The sequence below is a fragment of the Piliocolobus tephrosceles genome, chromosome 11, assembly GCF_002776525.5.
Source record: "Piliocolobus tephrosceles isolate RC106 chromosome 11, ASM277652v3, whole genome shotgun sequence".
Lineage (NCBI taxonomy): Eukaryota > Metazoa > Chordata > Mammalia > Primates > Cercopithecidae > Piliocolobus > Piliocolobus tephrosceles.
The window spans coordinates 116,273,613-116,291,657 of record NC_045444.1 but is presented as its reverse complement, the minus strand read 5'-3'; the positions used below and the strand labels follow the sequence as shown (position 1 = coordinate 116,291,657).

The window sequence follows — 18,045 nt, the reverse complement described above, 5'->3', positions numbered from 1 at the left end:
AGCAGTGCTCTCAACTCAGGCATGCCCAACTCAGTAGCTGGGACTATAGGTCTCACTGTTGCCCAGGCTGGCCTTGAACCCCTGAGCTTAAATGATCCTTCTGCCTTGACCCGCAAAGTGTTGGTATTACAGGCGTGAGCCACCATGTGCAGCCTCCTTCATGCTTCATAGCAGTCATCTGTTAGTTGTAATATCTTTTTGCACTCTTGAAGTTAATGAAAACAGATAAATGATTGTATCAAGACTGTAGTCCGGGAATGAAGCAGACTTAGAAGGCAGACATCTACGTACAACATTTCCCCCAAATGTCAATTTTGCCTTTTTATTATTTTTGTTACTAATTGGCCATCTGTTAAATAATCACAATTGTTTTAGCAGTATGTTCTTTATTGACTTTCAGAGAGGGATTCAGGACATCTTAATTACAGAACAGTTTCAAAGGCACAAGAATTTTGTCAAAAGCCATGTATAAATGAAAAACAAGCATGAAAATACAACCTTTTTAATACTAAAATAGTTGAGTTCTCCTTTCGTTCCTGAAAGCTACAGGATAAAGTCTAGAAGAACAGCTGAGTATACTGTGGCTAGACAAGTTTAATTGCCTTTATTCATTGTAGTCCACAAAACTTTGGTTTTTCTAAGATAAGCCAGACATAATGTGTTTAAGTGCTCCTCTCCTAACCCTCATCTTTCCCCTCCACCCCAAGCCTCTAGTTCTGTTGCAGGGGCTGTTGGCATGACCACCTCTGGGGAGAGTGAATCAGATGATTCCGAGATGGGACGTTTGCAAGGTAAAAACAGTTATTGAGCCTACAAGAAACCATTACCATGAGCTACCTGTTAATACCATACTTTATTGAAATTAATTTAAGTTCATTTGACCATAATCTAGCAGTACCTGCACCTCCAAGGAAAAAAAACAAAAAAACTTCTTAGTAGCAATTTCATGATTTGGAATTGGAAGATGAGCTATCTGCCTCTAGATGTTCACTGTTTAACTAGATAAAGCCTTACATACTTATTTTTGTTTAAATTTTTTTTCTTTATTGTGGTTGCATGTATAGCTGGTTTCAGTAATAAATAAGTTAAAAATCTTGAAAAACGGGTACCTTAATATATTTTTGTCTGGAATCCAGTAGCATTATGAATGCATTTAACCCACTTAGGCCTAGTGTTCCATTATTGGAACGCTAAGGATGTGGGAATTATTTATATCCTACTGCTCAAGGCCGTTGCCAAGGTCTGACTTTTCACTCATGCAAAAATTTAAAAAAATGCAACCTGCAGCATAAATGGGTTTTAATAAGGTGTTTGCCATGGTTTTTTATCTTCTTGATCATGTTTCAAAAGGAATTTATAGTATATACACAAATAGTAGTTTTTTTAAATGTTACAAATGCTTTTACAAAAGCAGCCTAATATTATGTATGGATGGGTATGTATTTTTATCTCAGTTGATTTATAACAGATCTCAGTATGTGGCTTACAATAAAAGTATTATTTATAAATCATTTTTGATTGCTTTTAAGTTCCTGAGGGAACATACAAGTATCTCTAGGACTTGGACTCTCAGGAACACGTAGTTTTTGTTTGATTGTTTTGAGACCGAGTCTTACTTTGTTGCCCAGGCTGGAGTGCAATGGCACGATCTCAGCTCACTGCAAACTCTGCCTCCCGTGTTCAAACCATTCTGCTTCAGCCTCCTGAGTAGCTAGGATTACAGGTCCCCGCCACTGCGCCTGGCTAATTTTTGTATTTTTAGTAGAGACGGGCTTTCATCATGTTGGCCAGGCTGGTCTGGGACTCCTGACCTCAGGTGATCCATCTCGGCCTCCCAAAGTGCTGGGATTACAGGTTTGAGCCACTATGCCTGGCCTATTTTGTTTTCACATTTTGGAACTAATAAAAATCATATACTGTTTTCATATGGTTTTATAGGATCTGATGACCAATAACTGATTGGGAAATAATGTCATACAGAAAACAGAGCAAGGGTGCTTAACATATTAGCTCTTCAAAATAATCAAAATATTTACCTTAGGTTTTTCTTGAAATATTTTACACATTCCTGTTGGCACTGATTTAATATATTAGGGTGGTCTTGAAAGTTTGCAGCTTCTCTTAATAGTTCAGAAAGCAAAGTAACATTGACTGAATCAGTTAAGTGAGATGAATCAGTTACTTGAAATTTTCAGATAGATCAGTTGCATAAAGTCATCTTAGTTGTTCACTCTGCCCTTCTTTTCTCTCTAGCTTTGTTAGAGGCAAGGGGTCTTCCCCCTCACCTGTTTGGTCCTCTTGGTCCTCGGATGTCACAGCTTTTCCATAGAACAATTGGAAGCGGAGCTAGTAAGTAAAAATGTTCCTTCCCTGAAACCTCTCAATAATTAGCCAACTGCTATTTTTACTTGTAACCTGTTGATCGAAGTATTAAGAAGTTTTTCATCATCTTTAACCCATTTTTAAAAAGAAGACTTGTGCACATTCACACCTTAAGTACAATTTTCATTGCAGAATTACCCAGATTTTATAGCGAGATTCTGTTTGTTTGAACAAAATAAGAATAAAGAATCTCAAACAATTGCATTGGTAATTATGGCACCTGATGGCATGTTTTGCATAGATTTGAATCTTGAGTTTGTCATAATGATGTATTTGTCAAGGTGAGAGGATAAAACATTAAACAGTTTGCTAGCTGAATTTTTTATAGCTTTAAATATTTAGACATAAGGTTCTCATGTGTACTGTTTTTTTAAATTTTTTTTTTGAGACGGAGTCTTGCACTGTCGTCCAGGCTGGGGTGCAGTGGCGTGATCTCAGCTTACTGCAACTTCCCCCTCTCGGGTCCAAACAATCCTCCCGCCTCAGCCTCCTGAGTAGCTGGGATTATAGGTGTGCACCACCAAGCCCGGCTAATTCTTGTGTTTTTAGTAGAGATGGGGTTTCACTATGTTGGATGGCTGATCTGGAACTCCTGAGCTCAGGGAGTCCGCCCACCTCGGCCTCCCAAAGTGCTGGGATTACAGGCGTGAGCCACTGTGCCTGGCCTGTTTCCTTAAATTGGGATCAAAATACGATTTATACATTGCAATCAGGTAATGTTTCTTAAGATTTTTGTTTTTTAAGAGAAATTTGATTTTATTTATCACTGGGGAGAAGCCTGGAAAGGAGAAAAAAAAAAAAAAAACTGTTGCAGGGGGTCCCTAAGGGTATTGATTTTGAGATACCTGAAACCTGTATTTAACATCAACCTTTACACATGAACTTAATGTAAACCGTAAACTAGAGCCAGAGTCAAAAACAATACCACACCTTTGTGCCAATGGCCCAGCTTCAACGGTGCCTACTTCATATCTAATCTTTATCTCTAGCCTCATTCACATCCTTCTTCCCATATTAGTTTGAAATGAATCCCAGGCATTATATGCAGTCATGTGCTGCATAATGATGTTTCATTCAACAACAGATCGCACACACTACATCAGTCCCACAAGGTTATAATGGAGCTGAAAAATTCCCATCATCTAGCTAATATACAGTACACATTTTTAAACCATACTTTGATCATTTAGAGCCAGAGGTGTCCAGTCTTTTTGCTTCCCTGGGTCACATTGGAAGAAGAATTGTCTTGGGCCACACATAAAATACAGTAACACTAATTACAATAACACTAATAATAGCTGATGAACTTAAAAAAAGTCACAAAAAATCTTATAATATTTTAAGAAACTTTACGAATTTTTGTTGGGCTGCATTCAAAGCCATCCTGGGCCACGCATTGAACAAGCTTGGTTTAGAATGTACTCCTACATACTAAAGAAGAACATTAACTATAAACCTTAGTAGTAGGTATTCCAGAAGAAAGCGTTGTTGCCATAGGAGATGACAGCTTCATGACATGAAGACCTCCAGTGGGACATAAGATGTGGAGGTAGAACATAATAATATTGATGATCTTCACCCTGTGCAGGCCTAGGTTAATGGTCATGTTTGTGTCTAAATGTTTTAAAAAACTGTTTAATAACTAAAGAAAAAAAATGAATTTTCAAAATAGGAAAAAGCTTATATGGATATAAAGAAAGAAAATGTTTTTATACAGCTGTACATTGTGTTTGTGTTTTAAGCTAGTTAATACTACAAAACAGTCAAAGTTAAAAAAGTTTATGAAGGTAAAAAGTTACAGGAAGCTAAGGTTAATTTCTTTTTTCTTTCTGTTTTTTTTTTTTTTTTTGAGATGGAGTCTTGCTCTGTCGCCTAGGCTGGAGTGCAGTGGCGCCATCTCGGCTCACTGCAACCGCCTCCTCCCAGGTTCAAGCAATTCTCCTGCCTCAGCCTCCCTAGTATCTGGGACTACAGGCACCCGCCACCACACCTGGCTAATTTTTTGTATTTTTGGTAGAGACAGGGTTTCACTGTGTTAGCCAGGATGTTCTCGATCTCCTGGCCTTGTAATTTGCCCACCTCAGCATCCCAAAGTGCTTGGATTACAGGCATGAGCCACAATGCCTGTCCGGTTAATTTCTTTAAGATATTTCTTATAAATTTAGTATACATAAATATACAGTTTATAGAATTTATAGTAGTGTATAATCTAGGCTTTCACATTCACTCACCACCCACTCGCCCAGAGAAACTTCCATTCCTGGTAAGCTCCATTCATGGTAAATGCCCTATACAGACGTACCATTTTTTAATCTTTTATATCATATTTTTATTGTACCTCTTGTATGTGTAGATATAGTAACATATACAAATACTCATTACAACTGCCTATAGTATTCAGTAAAGTAACATGTCGTACAGGTTTCTAGCCTAGGAGCAAGGGGCTAAACTGGTACCATCTTGGTTTAAGTATACTCTATGATGTTTGCATGACAAAATAGGCTAACAATGCATTTCTCAAAACATATCTCCCATTTGTTAAGTGACACCTAATTTTAATCTATAAACATTTCATCATGTGGTTCAAGATAATGCTCCTCAAAACACACAGTCACATTATCACATTTAAAAAATAAACCAGCATTTTTTTTTTTTTTTTTTTTTTGAGACGGAGTCTCGCTCTGTCGCCCGGGCTGGAGTGCAGTGGCTGGATCTCAGCTCGCTGCAAGCTCTGCCTCCCGGGTTTACGCCATTCTCCTGCCTCAGCCTCCCGAGTAGCTGGGACTACAGGGGCCCGCCACCTCGCCCAGCTAGTTTTTTGTATTTTTTAGTAGAGACGGGGTTTCACCATGTTAGCCAGGATGGTCTCGATCTCCTGACCTCGTGATCCACCCGTCTCGGCCTCCCAAAATGCTGGGATTACAGGCTTGAGCCACCGCGCCCGGCCAACCAGCAGTTTCTTAATAATAGCCAATAGATGTCGAAGTTTCATTGTCTCAATATCGTAAGTGTATTTCTTGCAAACTGGTTGTTGGATCTAGAGACCTCTTCGCATTGAGTTTAGAGCCTTTATCATCTTTTCGTGGTAAACAAAGCCTATTGAAAAGTCATAGTGTGTTCTTAGAAAGTACATAGTGTCTGTCTTTTAACAAGCTGTTGAAACTTAAGTACCTATGTAATAGGGGTTACAAAATGGTAGTATTTTAGACCTAATAATCTCTTTTCATTTATGAGAAGTAAAGAAAGTATTAATAATTTAGTAGAAATATGTAAAGGATATCTTCTTCTCACCTTCTATTTGATTGCCCAGGACAATAGTTGATACAAGAAAAATTATTTTTCACTTTACTGGTTAATAAAAGGAGTGATTTTTATATCCTCCAAAGGTACCATTGTTGTATTTTTGTTTTGCTTTTTAACATGTTTGTTTTTAAGTGTGATTGTAAGCAGTGGGTTGAGACGTGTATTAGACATTTCAGTGATTTTCATTGATACTTGAATTGTCCCAGCATTGGATGATGGGATCTTTTTGAGTTTGGCTTCTGAATCTTTTGGTCATAACCTTAGTAATTTTTGATAACCTTCTGATTTTCTGGTATGACAAGATGTGCCAAACTCAGTTGACTTATTTTTTCTTCCTGCTGTGGTATGGCTGTGTACCCACCCAAATCTCATCTTGGATTGCAATCCCTACAGTCCCCACTGGGATGGACCCAGTGGGAAGTAGTTGAATCATGGGGGTGATTTCTCCCATGCTATTCTCCTGATAGTGAGTTCTCACTAGATCTGATGGTTTTATAAGGATTTGGCATTTCTGCTGTTAGCACTTACTCTTTTTTCTGCTGCCCCATGAGGAAGTAAGTACCTTCCACTGATTGTAAGTTTCCTCCCCAGCCACACCAAACTGTGAGTCAATTAAACCTATTGTCTTTATAAGTTACCCAGTCTTGGATATTTCTTCGTAGATGTGTGAGAATGAACTGATATACTCCCCATACCTGAAATTATTCATTTCCCCATAGAGCATTGTTTATTTTGTATTTAGAGACTGCAGTCTGCCATATTCATTTCTACCTGGTTGACCATTATTTCTAGACCCTTTTAAAAGTTGGTATGATACCACCAATTCATATTTAGGTCTACAGGGTTTTTATTTAACTTCATTGATGTTATATCTCCTTTCTCCAATGCTGAGTGTCCTAATTCCCAATAATTATAACATAGTGACTCATTTACTTTATCCCACAGTACAAGATATCAAGTTGCTACTAAAAGTATTATTATTAAAAAAGTCAAAAAGATTCTTTTACAGTTCTTTCTGTTCCTGGGATATTTTTTACTTTGTGTTAAAATTAATGTGTTTTAAAGTCATTTGAAATACTCCATCTCTTTGTTTATGCCAAGTTGGATTGGTTCATTTACTTCATTTTGCTTCTGATTTTTAGGGACTGCTTTTTAAAATGTATATTTTGCTTTTATAATTATATAATATTTACATAGTTGTAAAAGTCAAATCTACATACAAGATATATTTAGAAAAATCTTATCTTCTTTTGCTTTCCATTTTCCCTGCTTCTTCCTCTTACATAAATAATCTTTTAAATTTTATGGCTTGTCCTTCTGTTATTTACTTTAAAAAATCCATAAATATCTATATTGTCCGTGGGACTTCCTTTCTCAGTTAAGAGTAGCAAACTTTATACACTTTACTTTGCTTTTGATACTGTATTTTGGTGTTCACTCTTCACAGCTGCCACATGCGTGTTGTATGTTCAACTGATAGGCCTTTGTAGAGCTGCAATGTTACTCCATTGTGTGGGTATAAATAGTTTGTTTATATAGTCCCCTGTTGGACGTTTGAGTTATTTTCAGTTTTTTTCTATTGGCTAGCCTTCAGTGAAATGTAGCTTTCATATTTTTTTCAAGCATTATCTTTTGGATAGATTTATAGAAGGAGGTTTGCTGCTTAAATGGGTGTAAATGCATACGATGTTTTGGTAGGTGTTGCAAACTCCTCCAATTTGGGATTGTACCATTTTGCATTTCCACCATTCGTGTGTATGATAGCAGTATGGTATCAAGCTTTTGATTTTTTTAACAAAATTCATTGTTTCTAACTTTTGTTTTAGTTATGTATCTTCGTATATTTCTTTTAGTGGTACCCTAGAGAGTATAATGCAAATTCATTGGTTTATTATAGCATACCTTAAATTAATACTTTATCATATCTCAAACAGTACAAGATTTTCTTCTGTCTTAGCAAAACTTCTTACTCTCCCCTCTATCAGTTTTTGTTTTGTTTTGTTTTTGTTTTTTTTTTTGAGACAGAGTCTCACTCTTGTCATCCAGGCTAGAGTGCAGTGACGTGATCTTGGCTCACTGCAAACAAGTGACTCTTGTGCCTCAGCCTCCCACGTATCTGGGACTGCAGGTGCACACCACCCCGCCCGGCTAATTTTTGTATAAGGTATGCTATAATAAACCAATGATTTTGCATTATACTGCCTGTATACTCTTAAGAATGGATTTTATATTTTTACGTAGCTGAAAACATTTTAAAAGAGTAATATTTTCTGGTGTGAAAATTAAATGCAGATCAAATTTGAGTGTCCATAATGTTTTATTGGAATATAGTCATGTTCATTTGTTTGTGTTAGTCTTACTTTCTGTGGATACTTTCCAGCTACAGTGCCAGAGTTGAGTAGTTGCAGTAGAGACCATATGCCTGTAAAGCCCAAAATAATTACTATCTGGCCCTTGAGAGAAGATGTTTGCCTGCCAAACCCTGATCAACAATAACGCTTCTCAAAGTGTGATCTGTGGACTCTTGGTTCCTGAGAGAGACCCTTAAATGAGTTCTATAAGGTCAAAACTAATAATAGTTACTAAGATTTTTCCTTCTACTTCTTTGATGTTTGAACTGATGGTTCATAAGCTGTCATGGGTAAAACTGGTGGGATCTTAAGCATAAAGGAGTGGCACTGAATGGTACTAGCAGTCGTTGTGTTTTTCACTGCCACATACTCCTAGTAAATATAATTCAGTTTTTATCTAAGATGCCCTTACTGAACCAAAGTTAATTTAATTAGGTCTTTACTCCCAAGACATGTCTTTTTAATAATCTTTGGAACACAGTAAGGCCAATCTTTTCCATTTACAGTTGACTTTTGAGCAACGTGAGTTTGAACTGTGCTGGGTCCACTTATTCATGGATTTAAAGAATAAATACAGTTAGCCTTCTGTATCCATGAGTTCTACATTAGCAACCAAATTCATATTGAAAATACAGTGTTTAGGCCGGGCACGGTGGCTCATGTCTGTAATCCCAGCACTTTGGGAGGCCAAGGTGGGCAGATCGCCTGAGGTCAGGAGTTTAATACCAGCCCGGCCACCATGGTGAAACCCCAGCTCTACTAAAAATACAAAAAAATTAGCCACACGTGGTGGCCTGTGCCTGTAATCCCAGCTGCTTGGGAGGCTGAGGCAAGAGAATCGCTGGAACCCAGGAGGCAGAGGTTTCAGTAAGCTGAGACTGTGCCACCTGGTTTGGAAAATAAGGTCTTGTAAAATCAAAATTGTTTATATTAATGTATAATGAGTTAACTGGCAAATATTTAAAGTTTTTGTCTTTCAATTAACGTATTTTAAAATTATCAATAAATACAACCCGCATAAACAAAAGTGCTTTGTGGTCCCTCAGTAGTTTTTAAGAGTATAAAATGATTGTAAATTCAAAATCCACTACTCTAAGAGTTGGTTTCTCTTCATAGATCAGAAAACCAGGTTTTGGTTATGGTTTTGGCTTTTTGTTGTTATCTTCAGTTTAGTGTAAGTTGTTTTTAGGGACATCCCAGATGTTTATTGGTATTGATGATAATTTTGATTATGCTGTATAAGATCCATGTCCTTACAGTTGCCAACCCACATGGTTATAAGACCTCCATCTAGTCACATACATGTCAGTTCTTTCTCTTAGGGGGTTGTGCTTTTAGGCCATACTTGATATGAACTGTTTAATCCTTTTAAAGTCAAGTTAGAATCAGCGGAAGATTCATTTGTTTTCACTGTTTTTCTGTCATTTTGTTTTTCCTTCTACATTATGTCAACACAGAAGTGATAAACCTACTCTCACTAGAATTGATATTATTTAGTTTAAAATTGTTAACTTGTATTTCCCCCAACTTTTCTTCTGGTGTATTTTTGGATGGATTTTAATTATGGTAAAGGTAGGTAGGCAGCGATAGCTATGGAATGCAGTAGCCACAATCTTAAACCATAAAACAACTTCCATGGATTGCCATGTGCCCATTTGAGAGGTGTATGCCCCCAGGAATATCACTAATGGTCGACTGAAATTATTAGCTTTAGTTTTTATGAGAATTTCACATTCATTGACAGCTTCCAGACATATATCCCATTTCTACACATTTCAATACTTAATGATATAGGACTGGAAAAGTCCAATATGCAAAGAATAACTTGAAAAGGTGTAAGAAGTGAAGGGGCTTTAAAAGTAACATCATAAAAGATTGGTTAAGTGTTAATTTAATTAATTGTGGTTTCAAGTAGGAAAGTGTCCATGAGAAATGAAACACATTCATAGACTTAATTTTTTAAAATTAATTAATCATTTTTGAGATGAAGTCTTTGTCGCCCAGTCTGGAGTGCAGTGGCATCATCTCGGCTCACTGCAGCCTCTGCCTCTCGGGTTCAAGCAATTCTCCTGCCTCAGCCTCCTGCGTATCTGGGACTACAGGTGCACACCGCTGTGCCGGACTAATTTTTGTATTTTTAGTAGAGATGGGGTTTCGCCGTGTTGGCCAGCTTGGTGTCGAACTCCTGACCTCAAGTGATCCACCTGCCTTGGCCTCCCAAAGTGCTTGGATTACAGGCATGAGCCACTGAACCCAGCCTGTAGACTTTATTTTGGAGTGTATTGTTCAGCTTAATGACAACTTATTTCTCTGTGGTTGTTGAGTATTCACATTTTTCAGTTGTTGGAGTAATGGAATTAAGTCTTAAAAGTAGAAACATTCTGATAGCCATCATCTGTGCAGGAAATGAAAGAGGTTGTAAGGGTTTATAATTGTGTGTGTGTGTGTGTGTTTATTTTTACAGAATATTCTTTTCATTCCCTTATATGTTAGATACATTGTTGTGTTTGTTTTTTATTTCCTTGCCCTTTCACTGTTAATTGGATTCTGTTTGTTCTGGTACGGATATTTGGAGGTGTATAACGTTTCCTTTGAAGTATGGGCATCATTGTTTAACAGGTTTTTTTTTTATTGTAGCAAACCTTTGCTCACGATTTATATTTCCTTAAAACAGATCATGTTAAAGCTATCAGTTTATACTGGTCTTATGGATATTCTTTTTTGTTTTTTTGCTGTGAAACCAGTCAACTTTTCAATTAAGAAGACAAATACATAACTGTGAAAGCATGATAAGGCAGAGCAGATGCAACTAATTTAATTCTTCCTTCAGTGTATTAGCAGTGTGCCTTGACCCTGGTGTAGACCTGTTAGGATGCAAAGAAGATAAGCAACCAGTTACATTGCGAGTCACACCTTATACCTAGTAATAATTTTCTTAAGTGTTTAAAGATAATAATTATTTTTTTCTCTAAAGGTTCTAAGGCCCAGCAGCTACTACAAGGATTGCAAGCCAGTGATGAAAGTCAGCAGCTTCAGGCAGTTATTGAGATGTGTCAGTTGCTGGTCATGGGAAATGAGGAGACACTGGGAGGGTTTCCTGTCAAGAGTGTTGTTCCAGCTTTGGTAAGCATAGTGTTTTTCCCTCATTTTACCTCATTTGTCTGCAGAAATCTGCTGATTTTTTTACTAAATGTGTGATTATTGTCATGATTAATTTTTAAAACATGATAGAGTTAAGAGATGAGTATATGACTTGCTGCTTTTATTTCATGCTTATAGATACTGTGAGCAATTGCTAATGAGTTAGCAAATTTTCTAAATCATTTTTTGATGAGTAGTCACCCAATTCTTGATACTTAAATGACTAGTTTTAAATTGTTCGCCTCATCAGTAACCTTGACTCCTGCCATGTAAAATATACGTGCTTTTTCTTTTAGCCTGGAGATCCATGGAGCAATGGGCCAGGGAAGCTCACTTTGGGTTGTGTCGGGGGGCCAGAAAGGTTTCATATTTAGTACGTGTCTACATGGGAATACTACTCAAGCCATATGGTATATATGTGGATCCTTTCAGTTTAAAAGCTTTTATGTTGGCCAGACACGGTGGCTCATGCCTGTAATCCCAGTATTTTGGGAGGCTGAGATAGGTCGATCATCTGAGATCAGGAGTTCGAGACCAGGCTGGCCAACGTGGTGAAACCCCGTCTCTACTTAAAATAGAAAAAATTAGCTGGGCATGGTGGCAGGTGCCTGTAAATCCCAGCTACTCAGGAGGCTGAGGCAGGACAGTCACTTGAAACTGGAAGGCAGAGAATCACTCTAATCTCTTGCAGTGAGCCAATATCGTACCACTGTACTCCAGCCTGGGCAACAGGAGTGAAACTCTGTCTCAGAAAAAGAAATAAAGACTTTAAAAAATCTTCTTAGTGCCTTTTCAACACAGTTATGGGTTGATATTTTGATATGAGAAATTTATTAACAGCTTGATTCCTTAAACTTTTAAATATGAAAACAATAGGAAGACAGATTGCCATTATCAAATGTAGGCACCTTAGCACAATACAGTGTTTAAATAGTGGATTGATAATTTCTTTGTCCAAAGTTAAAGAAATTGGCTATAATGTAAGATTAAAATTTGAGTCTAAATCAAACACTGCCAAAAGACAAACATAAACATGATGACATTTGTGGCATGTTTTATTTTGGAAATTACAATTAAATACCATGTAAATCTTTTTTGTATATGCAGTACAGCTGACAAAAAAATGAAGTTATGGTTGTTACATCATATTGTCCTATTTGATCAAATTATGAAGATAGCTTGAGTTTTGGTGAGAGAGCTGAGTAAAGAAAAGCCTGTGAAATGCAAGGTGACCATTCTTACTCTGCTTGTTCTTATTTGGATGGCTCAGCTCTGGCAGAGTTTGATAAAGGATAGAACAATTTCTTCACCTGCCACCCAGACGCAGATAATAAAAGCCAGTGTTCAAATTTTATCATTTCCATTCTAGTTAAAGTTGTACATGTTGCTTTCTGCGTGTTTCATAATAGCAATATTATTAACCTTTCAACTTTCAGATTTTGCCTATGTTAATGTCCATTCTCAGATTGCTGATTTGTTCAATAGCTGGCTTCTGTGACCCGAATCAGATTTTCATTTGTTTTATTGTTACTGTTGTTTGTTCACTAAGAAGTAGCAACAAATAACTGGGCTTACCTTATACTATCTACAGTTAAATTTTAATTTTTATTAGTTAAATAAGCCATTAAGTCTAGGCAGAAATGTTGACACATAATTCACTTTACTTAATGTGCTGGTTGTTAATTAGATTTAAGTACGTGATTGACTTGCACAAGGATGCTCTCACTATTAATAATGGCTGTTATTAATGAGTTCTCCAGATATATGTTTTATCACAGTTGAATATTATTTATGATATCTCTTCATCACAGTACAGTCATGTGACATAAATAGCCATTTTTGATGAAAGGGAATCTGCATTTATCAGTCCTTCCCAAACACGGTATAACAAGGTTGTTTAATAATTGGGGAACTTAGTACTTTTTCTTTTAACATGACAACCCCTTTCAAATTACACCAAGTGTTCTAAGTGACTAATATTAAGTGATTTGATAAATAGGATTTTGTTTTTTTTAAGTCCTGAAATGGAGTGTGTGTATGTGTTATGGTGTTTGTGTGTAAGTGCTTTTAAACAAAAATAGTTCTTAGGACTTCTGGTATGTAGGTATACTTTACCCAGCACAATTCAGAGCTGAGAAGACATTCGTATTGTGTGAGTATTGTGTTAGAATATCTGATGTTTGTTGTTGTTGTTATAAGTTTAATTGAAGGGTACTTAATTCAGTGCATTTAAAAATTTCTGTTGAACCAGAAGACACTGAATGACTGTCTTACCCCCAAGGAGAAAATTTATTTGGCGATTCAGCTGCTTCGAGAGGACGGAGTGTGTATCCCCAGCAGTTTTGCATTCCTTCATTAGAAAAACATAGCTGAAATCTGCTTAAGATCTTTCCCACAAGAAAAACTAAAATCGATATTTAAACTTATTCCCACGTATATGGAGTAATTATATTAATTTGACTTTAATTAGTGCATAGTTTCTGATGTGATCTATCTTGTGTTTAAATCCTGTATTACTGTGTATTTTAAAGCTGAATTAAATGGTGCTTGTCTGTTTTAGAGAAGCTTGTTCACAAGAGTTATGGTCCTGAATCTTTGCTGACATTTGTTAATTCAACAAATGTCAATGCATTGCTGATCCTGTTTATTTATGTTTCTAGTATTTATTAACACTGGTGAGTCCTCAGGGGTATATTAATAGGCTTCTGACAGGGGTTAGAGCTACCAGAAGGATAGGTTGTAAGTAACAAGAAGGCTTTGTTTGTGTCCTGTATCATGAGGTGATGGTTATCCAGCAGCACACTCAAGTTGGAGTCACTGTGTGTGATGAACCATCCTGAGTGTAATCATTTCTGGTTTATGCCTACTAGGTTTTATCTTGACGTTATTTTTGTGTGGTAAAAGCTACGAATAATACCATTTCAGCTGAAGTTCAAATAGAAGAGGAAGAAACACCTTTAGGATTTTCCTAAGGAATATACCTTCTAATACTTTGTTATCTTTTTAACAGATTACATTACTTCAGATGGAGCATAATTTTGATATTGTAAGTATATACTGTATTTTTTTAAATGGTGGATATTTAAGTTTTGAGTTTTTATTCATCGAAATCTCTTCTTTTCTAGATGAACCATGCTTGTCGAGCCTTAACATACATGATGGAAGCACTTCCTCGATCTTCTGCTGTTGTTGTAGACGCTATTCCTGTCTTTTTAGAAAAGGTGATCCTACTTTTACCCCATTTGTTCAAAAGCAGGCATAGGGAAATCAAGTTTCAAACTCTTGAATTTCAGCTTTCATTATCTAAATAAAGTATATTTCTTCGCCAAGATTCCTGAAAAATGTTTTATGTCCAGCAGATCAATAGTTTGAAGTTGAAGATAAATCATTTGTAGAATCCCAGCCTAGTTTTGTAATTTTTAGTAATAATTAGCACATTAATATAAGAACTTTCAGAGAAGAACTTTAAAGTATTTGATTAAAAATAATCTGATTTCTAGAAAACATCCCAGTGAGGTTGATAGCTATTTATACCCTCATTATGTAGCTGAGAAAGTTGAATCTGGGGAATAGAAATTTTCATATGATTTGTAGTAAACTGTGTTTTTGGTCTGTCTTACGGACCTTTTTGTTTGTTTAATGCGCAACAAAATTTGCTTTATCTCATAAATTCGCAATATGGTGTAAAGTTAAAATCTGATTTTAAAATTTTGTTATGTAAAACAACTCATCTATTTTAAATCTGAAGATTTAAAAGTTATGTAATTGGGTTTGGTTTATTATGTAAAACATTTTTCAGTATCTTAAAACCACAAACTGGTTAGAGGGAAACTATTTTGGCCATACTTCATAGCTTAAGCTGCTAAGCGACTTACATCCTGTGGTGGGTTACATGTTTTGAGATAGTATACATTGATGTAAATTAGAGAAAATACTGTCTGTAGAGGATAAGTTATTGGAAAAGAACTTAAATGATAACCTTATGGTGACTATATGTTCCCAGCTGCAAGTTATTCAGTGTATTGATGTGGCAGAGCAGGCCTTGACTGCCTTGGAGATGTTGTCACGGAGACACAGTAAAGCCATTCTACAGGCGGTAAGTGTTGTTACTGAAGGACTACATTTCACCTTATGTAGAATTTTTAAAATCCACATTTATACAAGCTACTTGATTGCAGTTTTTGTAAGATACAAATGTTGTTTCCGAAGTAATGTGCTAGACTTTTTAAGAGTTAAATTATTTTTATTGCTGATAAAGGATTTTTCTTTACCTTAACAGTTTTCTATATTTTAGGGTGGTTTGGCAGACTGCTTGCTGTACTTAGAATTCTTCAGCATAAATGCCCAAAGAAATGCATTAGCAATTGCAGCCAATTGCTGCCAGAGTATCACACCAGATGAATTTCATTTTGTGGCAGATTCCCTCCCATTGCTAACCCAAAGGCTAACACATCAGGTAAAATATGCATGTATTTTATGTGCCATTAAGTGTTTTATTACTTATTTTTTTAATTTTATTTTTTATTTAATTTTATTTTTTTTGAGATAGAGTCTCACTCTGTTACCCAGGCTAGAGTGCAGTGGCATGATCTCAGCTCACTGCCACCTCTGCCTGCTGGGTTCAAGTGATTCTCCTGCCTCAGCTTCCCGAGTGAGTCTGGGATTACAGGTGTGTGCCACCACGCCCTACTAATTTTTGTATTTTTAGTAGAGACGGGGTTTTGCTATGTTGGCCAGGCTGGTCTTGAACTCCTGACCTCAAGTGATCTACCTGCCTCAGCCTCACAAAGTGCTGGGATTACAAGCATGAACTATCGTGCCTAGCCACTTTTTAAAAATGACAATTTCAGTTAGTATTTTAAATCTTTCAACTGCATATATAATCAAAAATGTTCTGAGTAATATTTTTTATTTTTATCCAGTTATGTGCCATATTAGGTTGTTTTATAAAATTTTGGTAGATTTATTCAAACGAACAGTAATTCATATGTTTGATGACTTTAACAATTTTGACTTTAAGGGATGGATTTGTTATTTCAGCAAACATTGAGTATTTACTCTGTGATATGATCAGAAGTTCCTTTTGGAAAGACCACCCTTTCTTGAGAGGCATTGGAGGAGGCAGATGGGAACAGGAGGATATGGGTTAAGACCAGAAGAGAGACTAGACTGTGTCCCAAACAGAAATGAAAAATGTAGTTTGTGGCTGTCTGGGGTTGGAGAAGAGCAAAAGTGATTATCTAGGTAGCAGAATCAATGGACCTGATGATACAGTGTGAAAAGCAGGGTTTATGGGCCGGGGATGGTGAGGACAAATTGTGATTGCAGCTTCAAGGCTATGGAGAAATGGATTTTTTTTTTTTTTTTTTAAACTACAGAGAAATATTTTAAAGCATTGTTTGTTATTGCTAAAGATATTTCTAGAAACCTGGCTTTAAAATCGCCATTGCAAAGTGTGGCTAAGACCCGTGGGACATTAGGTTCATAAAAATATTTTTAAACAATTTAGGAATTTTTTTTTTGTTCTGTTTTGTTTTGTTTTTGAGACTGAGTCTTACTTATTCTGTTGCCCAGGCTGGAGTGCAGTGGCGTGATCTCACTGCAGCCTCAGCCTCCCGGGTTCAAGCGATTCTCCTGCCTCAGCCTCCTGAATAGCTGGGATTACAGGTGCGTGCCATCACGCCCAGCTAATTTTTGTGTTTTTAGTAGAGACAGGGTTTCGCCATGTTGGCCAGACTGGTCTCAAACTCCTGCGCTCAAGTGACCCACCTGTCTCAGCCTCCCAAAGTGCTGGGATTACAGGCGTAAGCCACCGCGCCTGACCAAATAAGGGATTTATGTAAGATAAAATAGTAGTGATCATTGAATCACCCTAGAGTCTTTTGCTTCTAAGATGATCAGGACAAAGTAGTGTTATTCATTTTTTTAAAAATGTGTTTATGTGTTTATTTTTAAAAACATAGTTGGCTGGGGGCACAACTTGCACCTGTAATCCCAGCAGTTTGGGAGGCCGAGGCGGGTGGATCACCTGAGGTCAGGAGTTAGAGACCAGCATGACCAACATGGTGAAACCCCATCTCTACTAAAAATAAAAGATTAGCCGGGCGTGGTGATGCATCCCAGCTACTCGGGAGGCTGAGGCAGGAGAATCGCTTGAACTAGGGAGGTGGAGGTTTGCAGTGAGCTGAGATTGTGCCATTGCACTCCAGCCTGGGTAATGAGTGAAACTCTGTCTCAAAATAATAATAATAAATAAAAACATAGTTGAGATAATCTTTTCTGTAGTCTAAAAGTGTGTGCTCTGTTATGTGATAATCAGTTCCATATGATGTTCTTTAGAAATAAGACAGAAGATTTGGAGAAGTTAAATAGTCACTATTTCTAGCACTCTTTCTAGATTTATTGTACTGTCAGTGAAGAAGGTTTAGGCTCTAGGCCTTTATAATATCTGAATTATTCTCATTTTTATAGAAACAAGTCTAATTTTTACATATGAAAAGTCCACTTATAAGTTAGGAAAAATCAAGGTCTATCAAAACATTAGTCTAGCCAGTAAAACATTCTTTCCCTTCTTTTTATGACAATTATTTCAAATGTTTTGTCAATGATACCACCCTGTTTTTATGACAAACATGGCAATTTGTTTTTGTAGTGTAACTTTTTCATAGTGAATTACTTGTTTTTAGTAGTGAATATTGCAAGTCTATGCCCTATTTGTAACATTGTCAAGAAACAATGTCTGGTTCTCGAAACTTTCCTTTTTCTAACTTTTTAGTGTGTACCCACTTAAACATTTCTACTTGTAATGCTTTTAAAGGAAAGTAGGATATTTATATATTCATTTAGTATAAGATTTGTTTAGGTATTG

At 36.6% G+C, this 18,045-nt stretch overlaps 1 protein-coding gene across 18 annotated transcripts in view; it reads left to right on the top strand.

Moving 5' to 3' along the window:
- TRIP12 (thyroid hormone receptor interactor 12) overlaps positions 1-18,045 on the top strand; it is a 154,349-nt gene that overhangs the window by 90,478 nt on the left and 45,826 nt on the right. For 17 of the 18 annotated variants that reach the window (XR_002726701.2, XM_023193919.2, XM_023193908.2 and 14 more), the window contains 7 exons: positions 708-791; positions 2,254-2,349; positions 11,011-11,159; positions 14,188-14,223; positions 14,303-14,398; positions 15,181-15,273; positions 15,472-15,633. Coding sequence is in view for 17 of the 18 variants with exons in the window: in XM_023193919.2 (XP_023049687.1) it covers positions 708-791; positions 2,254-2,349; positions 11,011-11,159; positions 14,188-14,223; positions 14,303-14,398; positions 15,181-15,273; positions 15,472-15,633 (716 nt within the window). In the remaining variant the exon portion in view is untranslated. The remainder of the gene's footprint in view (positions 1-707; positions 792-2,253; positions 2,350-11,010; positions 11,160-14,187; positions 14,224-14,302; positions 14,399-15,180; positions 15,274-15,471; positions 15,634-18,045) is intronic. The other variant, XM_023193924.2, reaches the window with a different exon arrangement.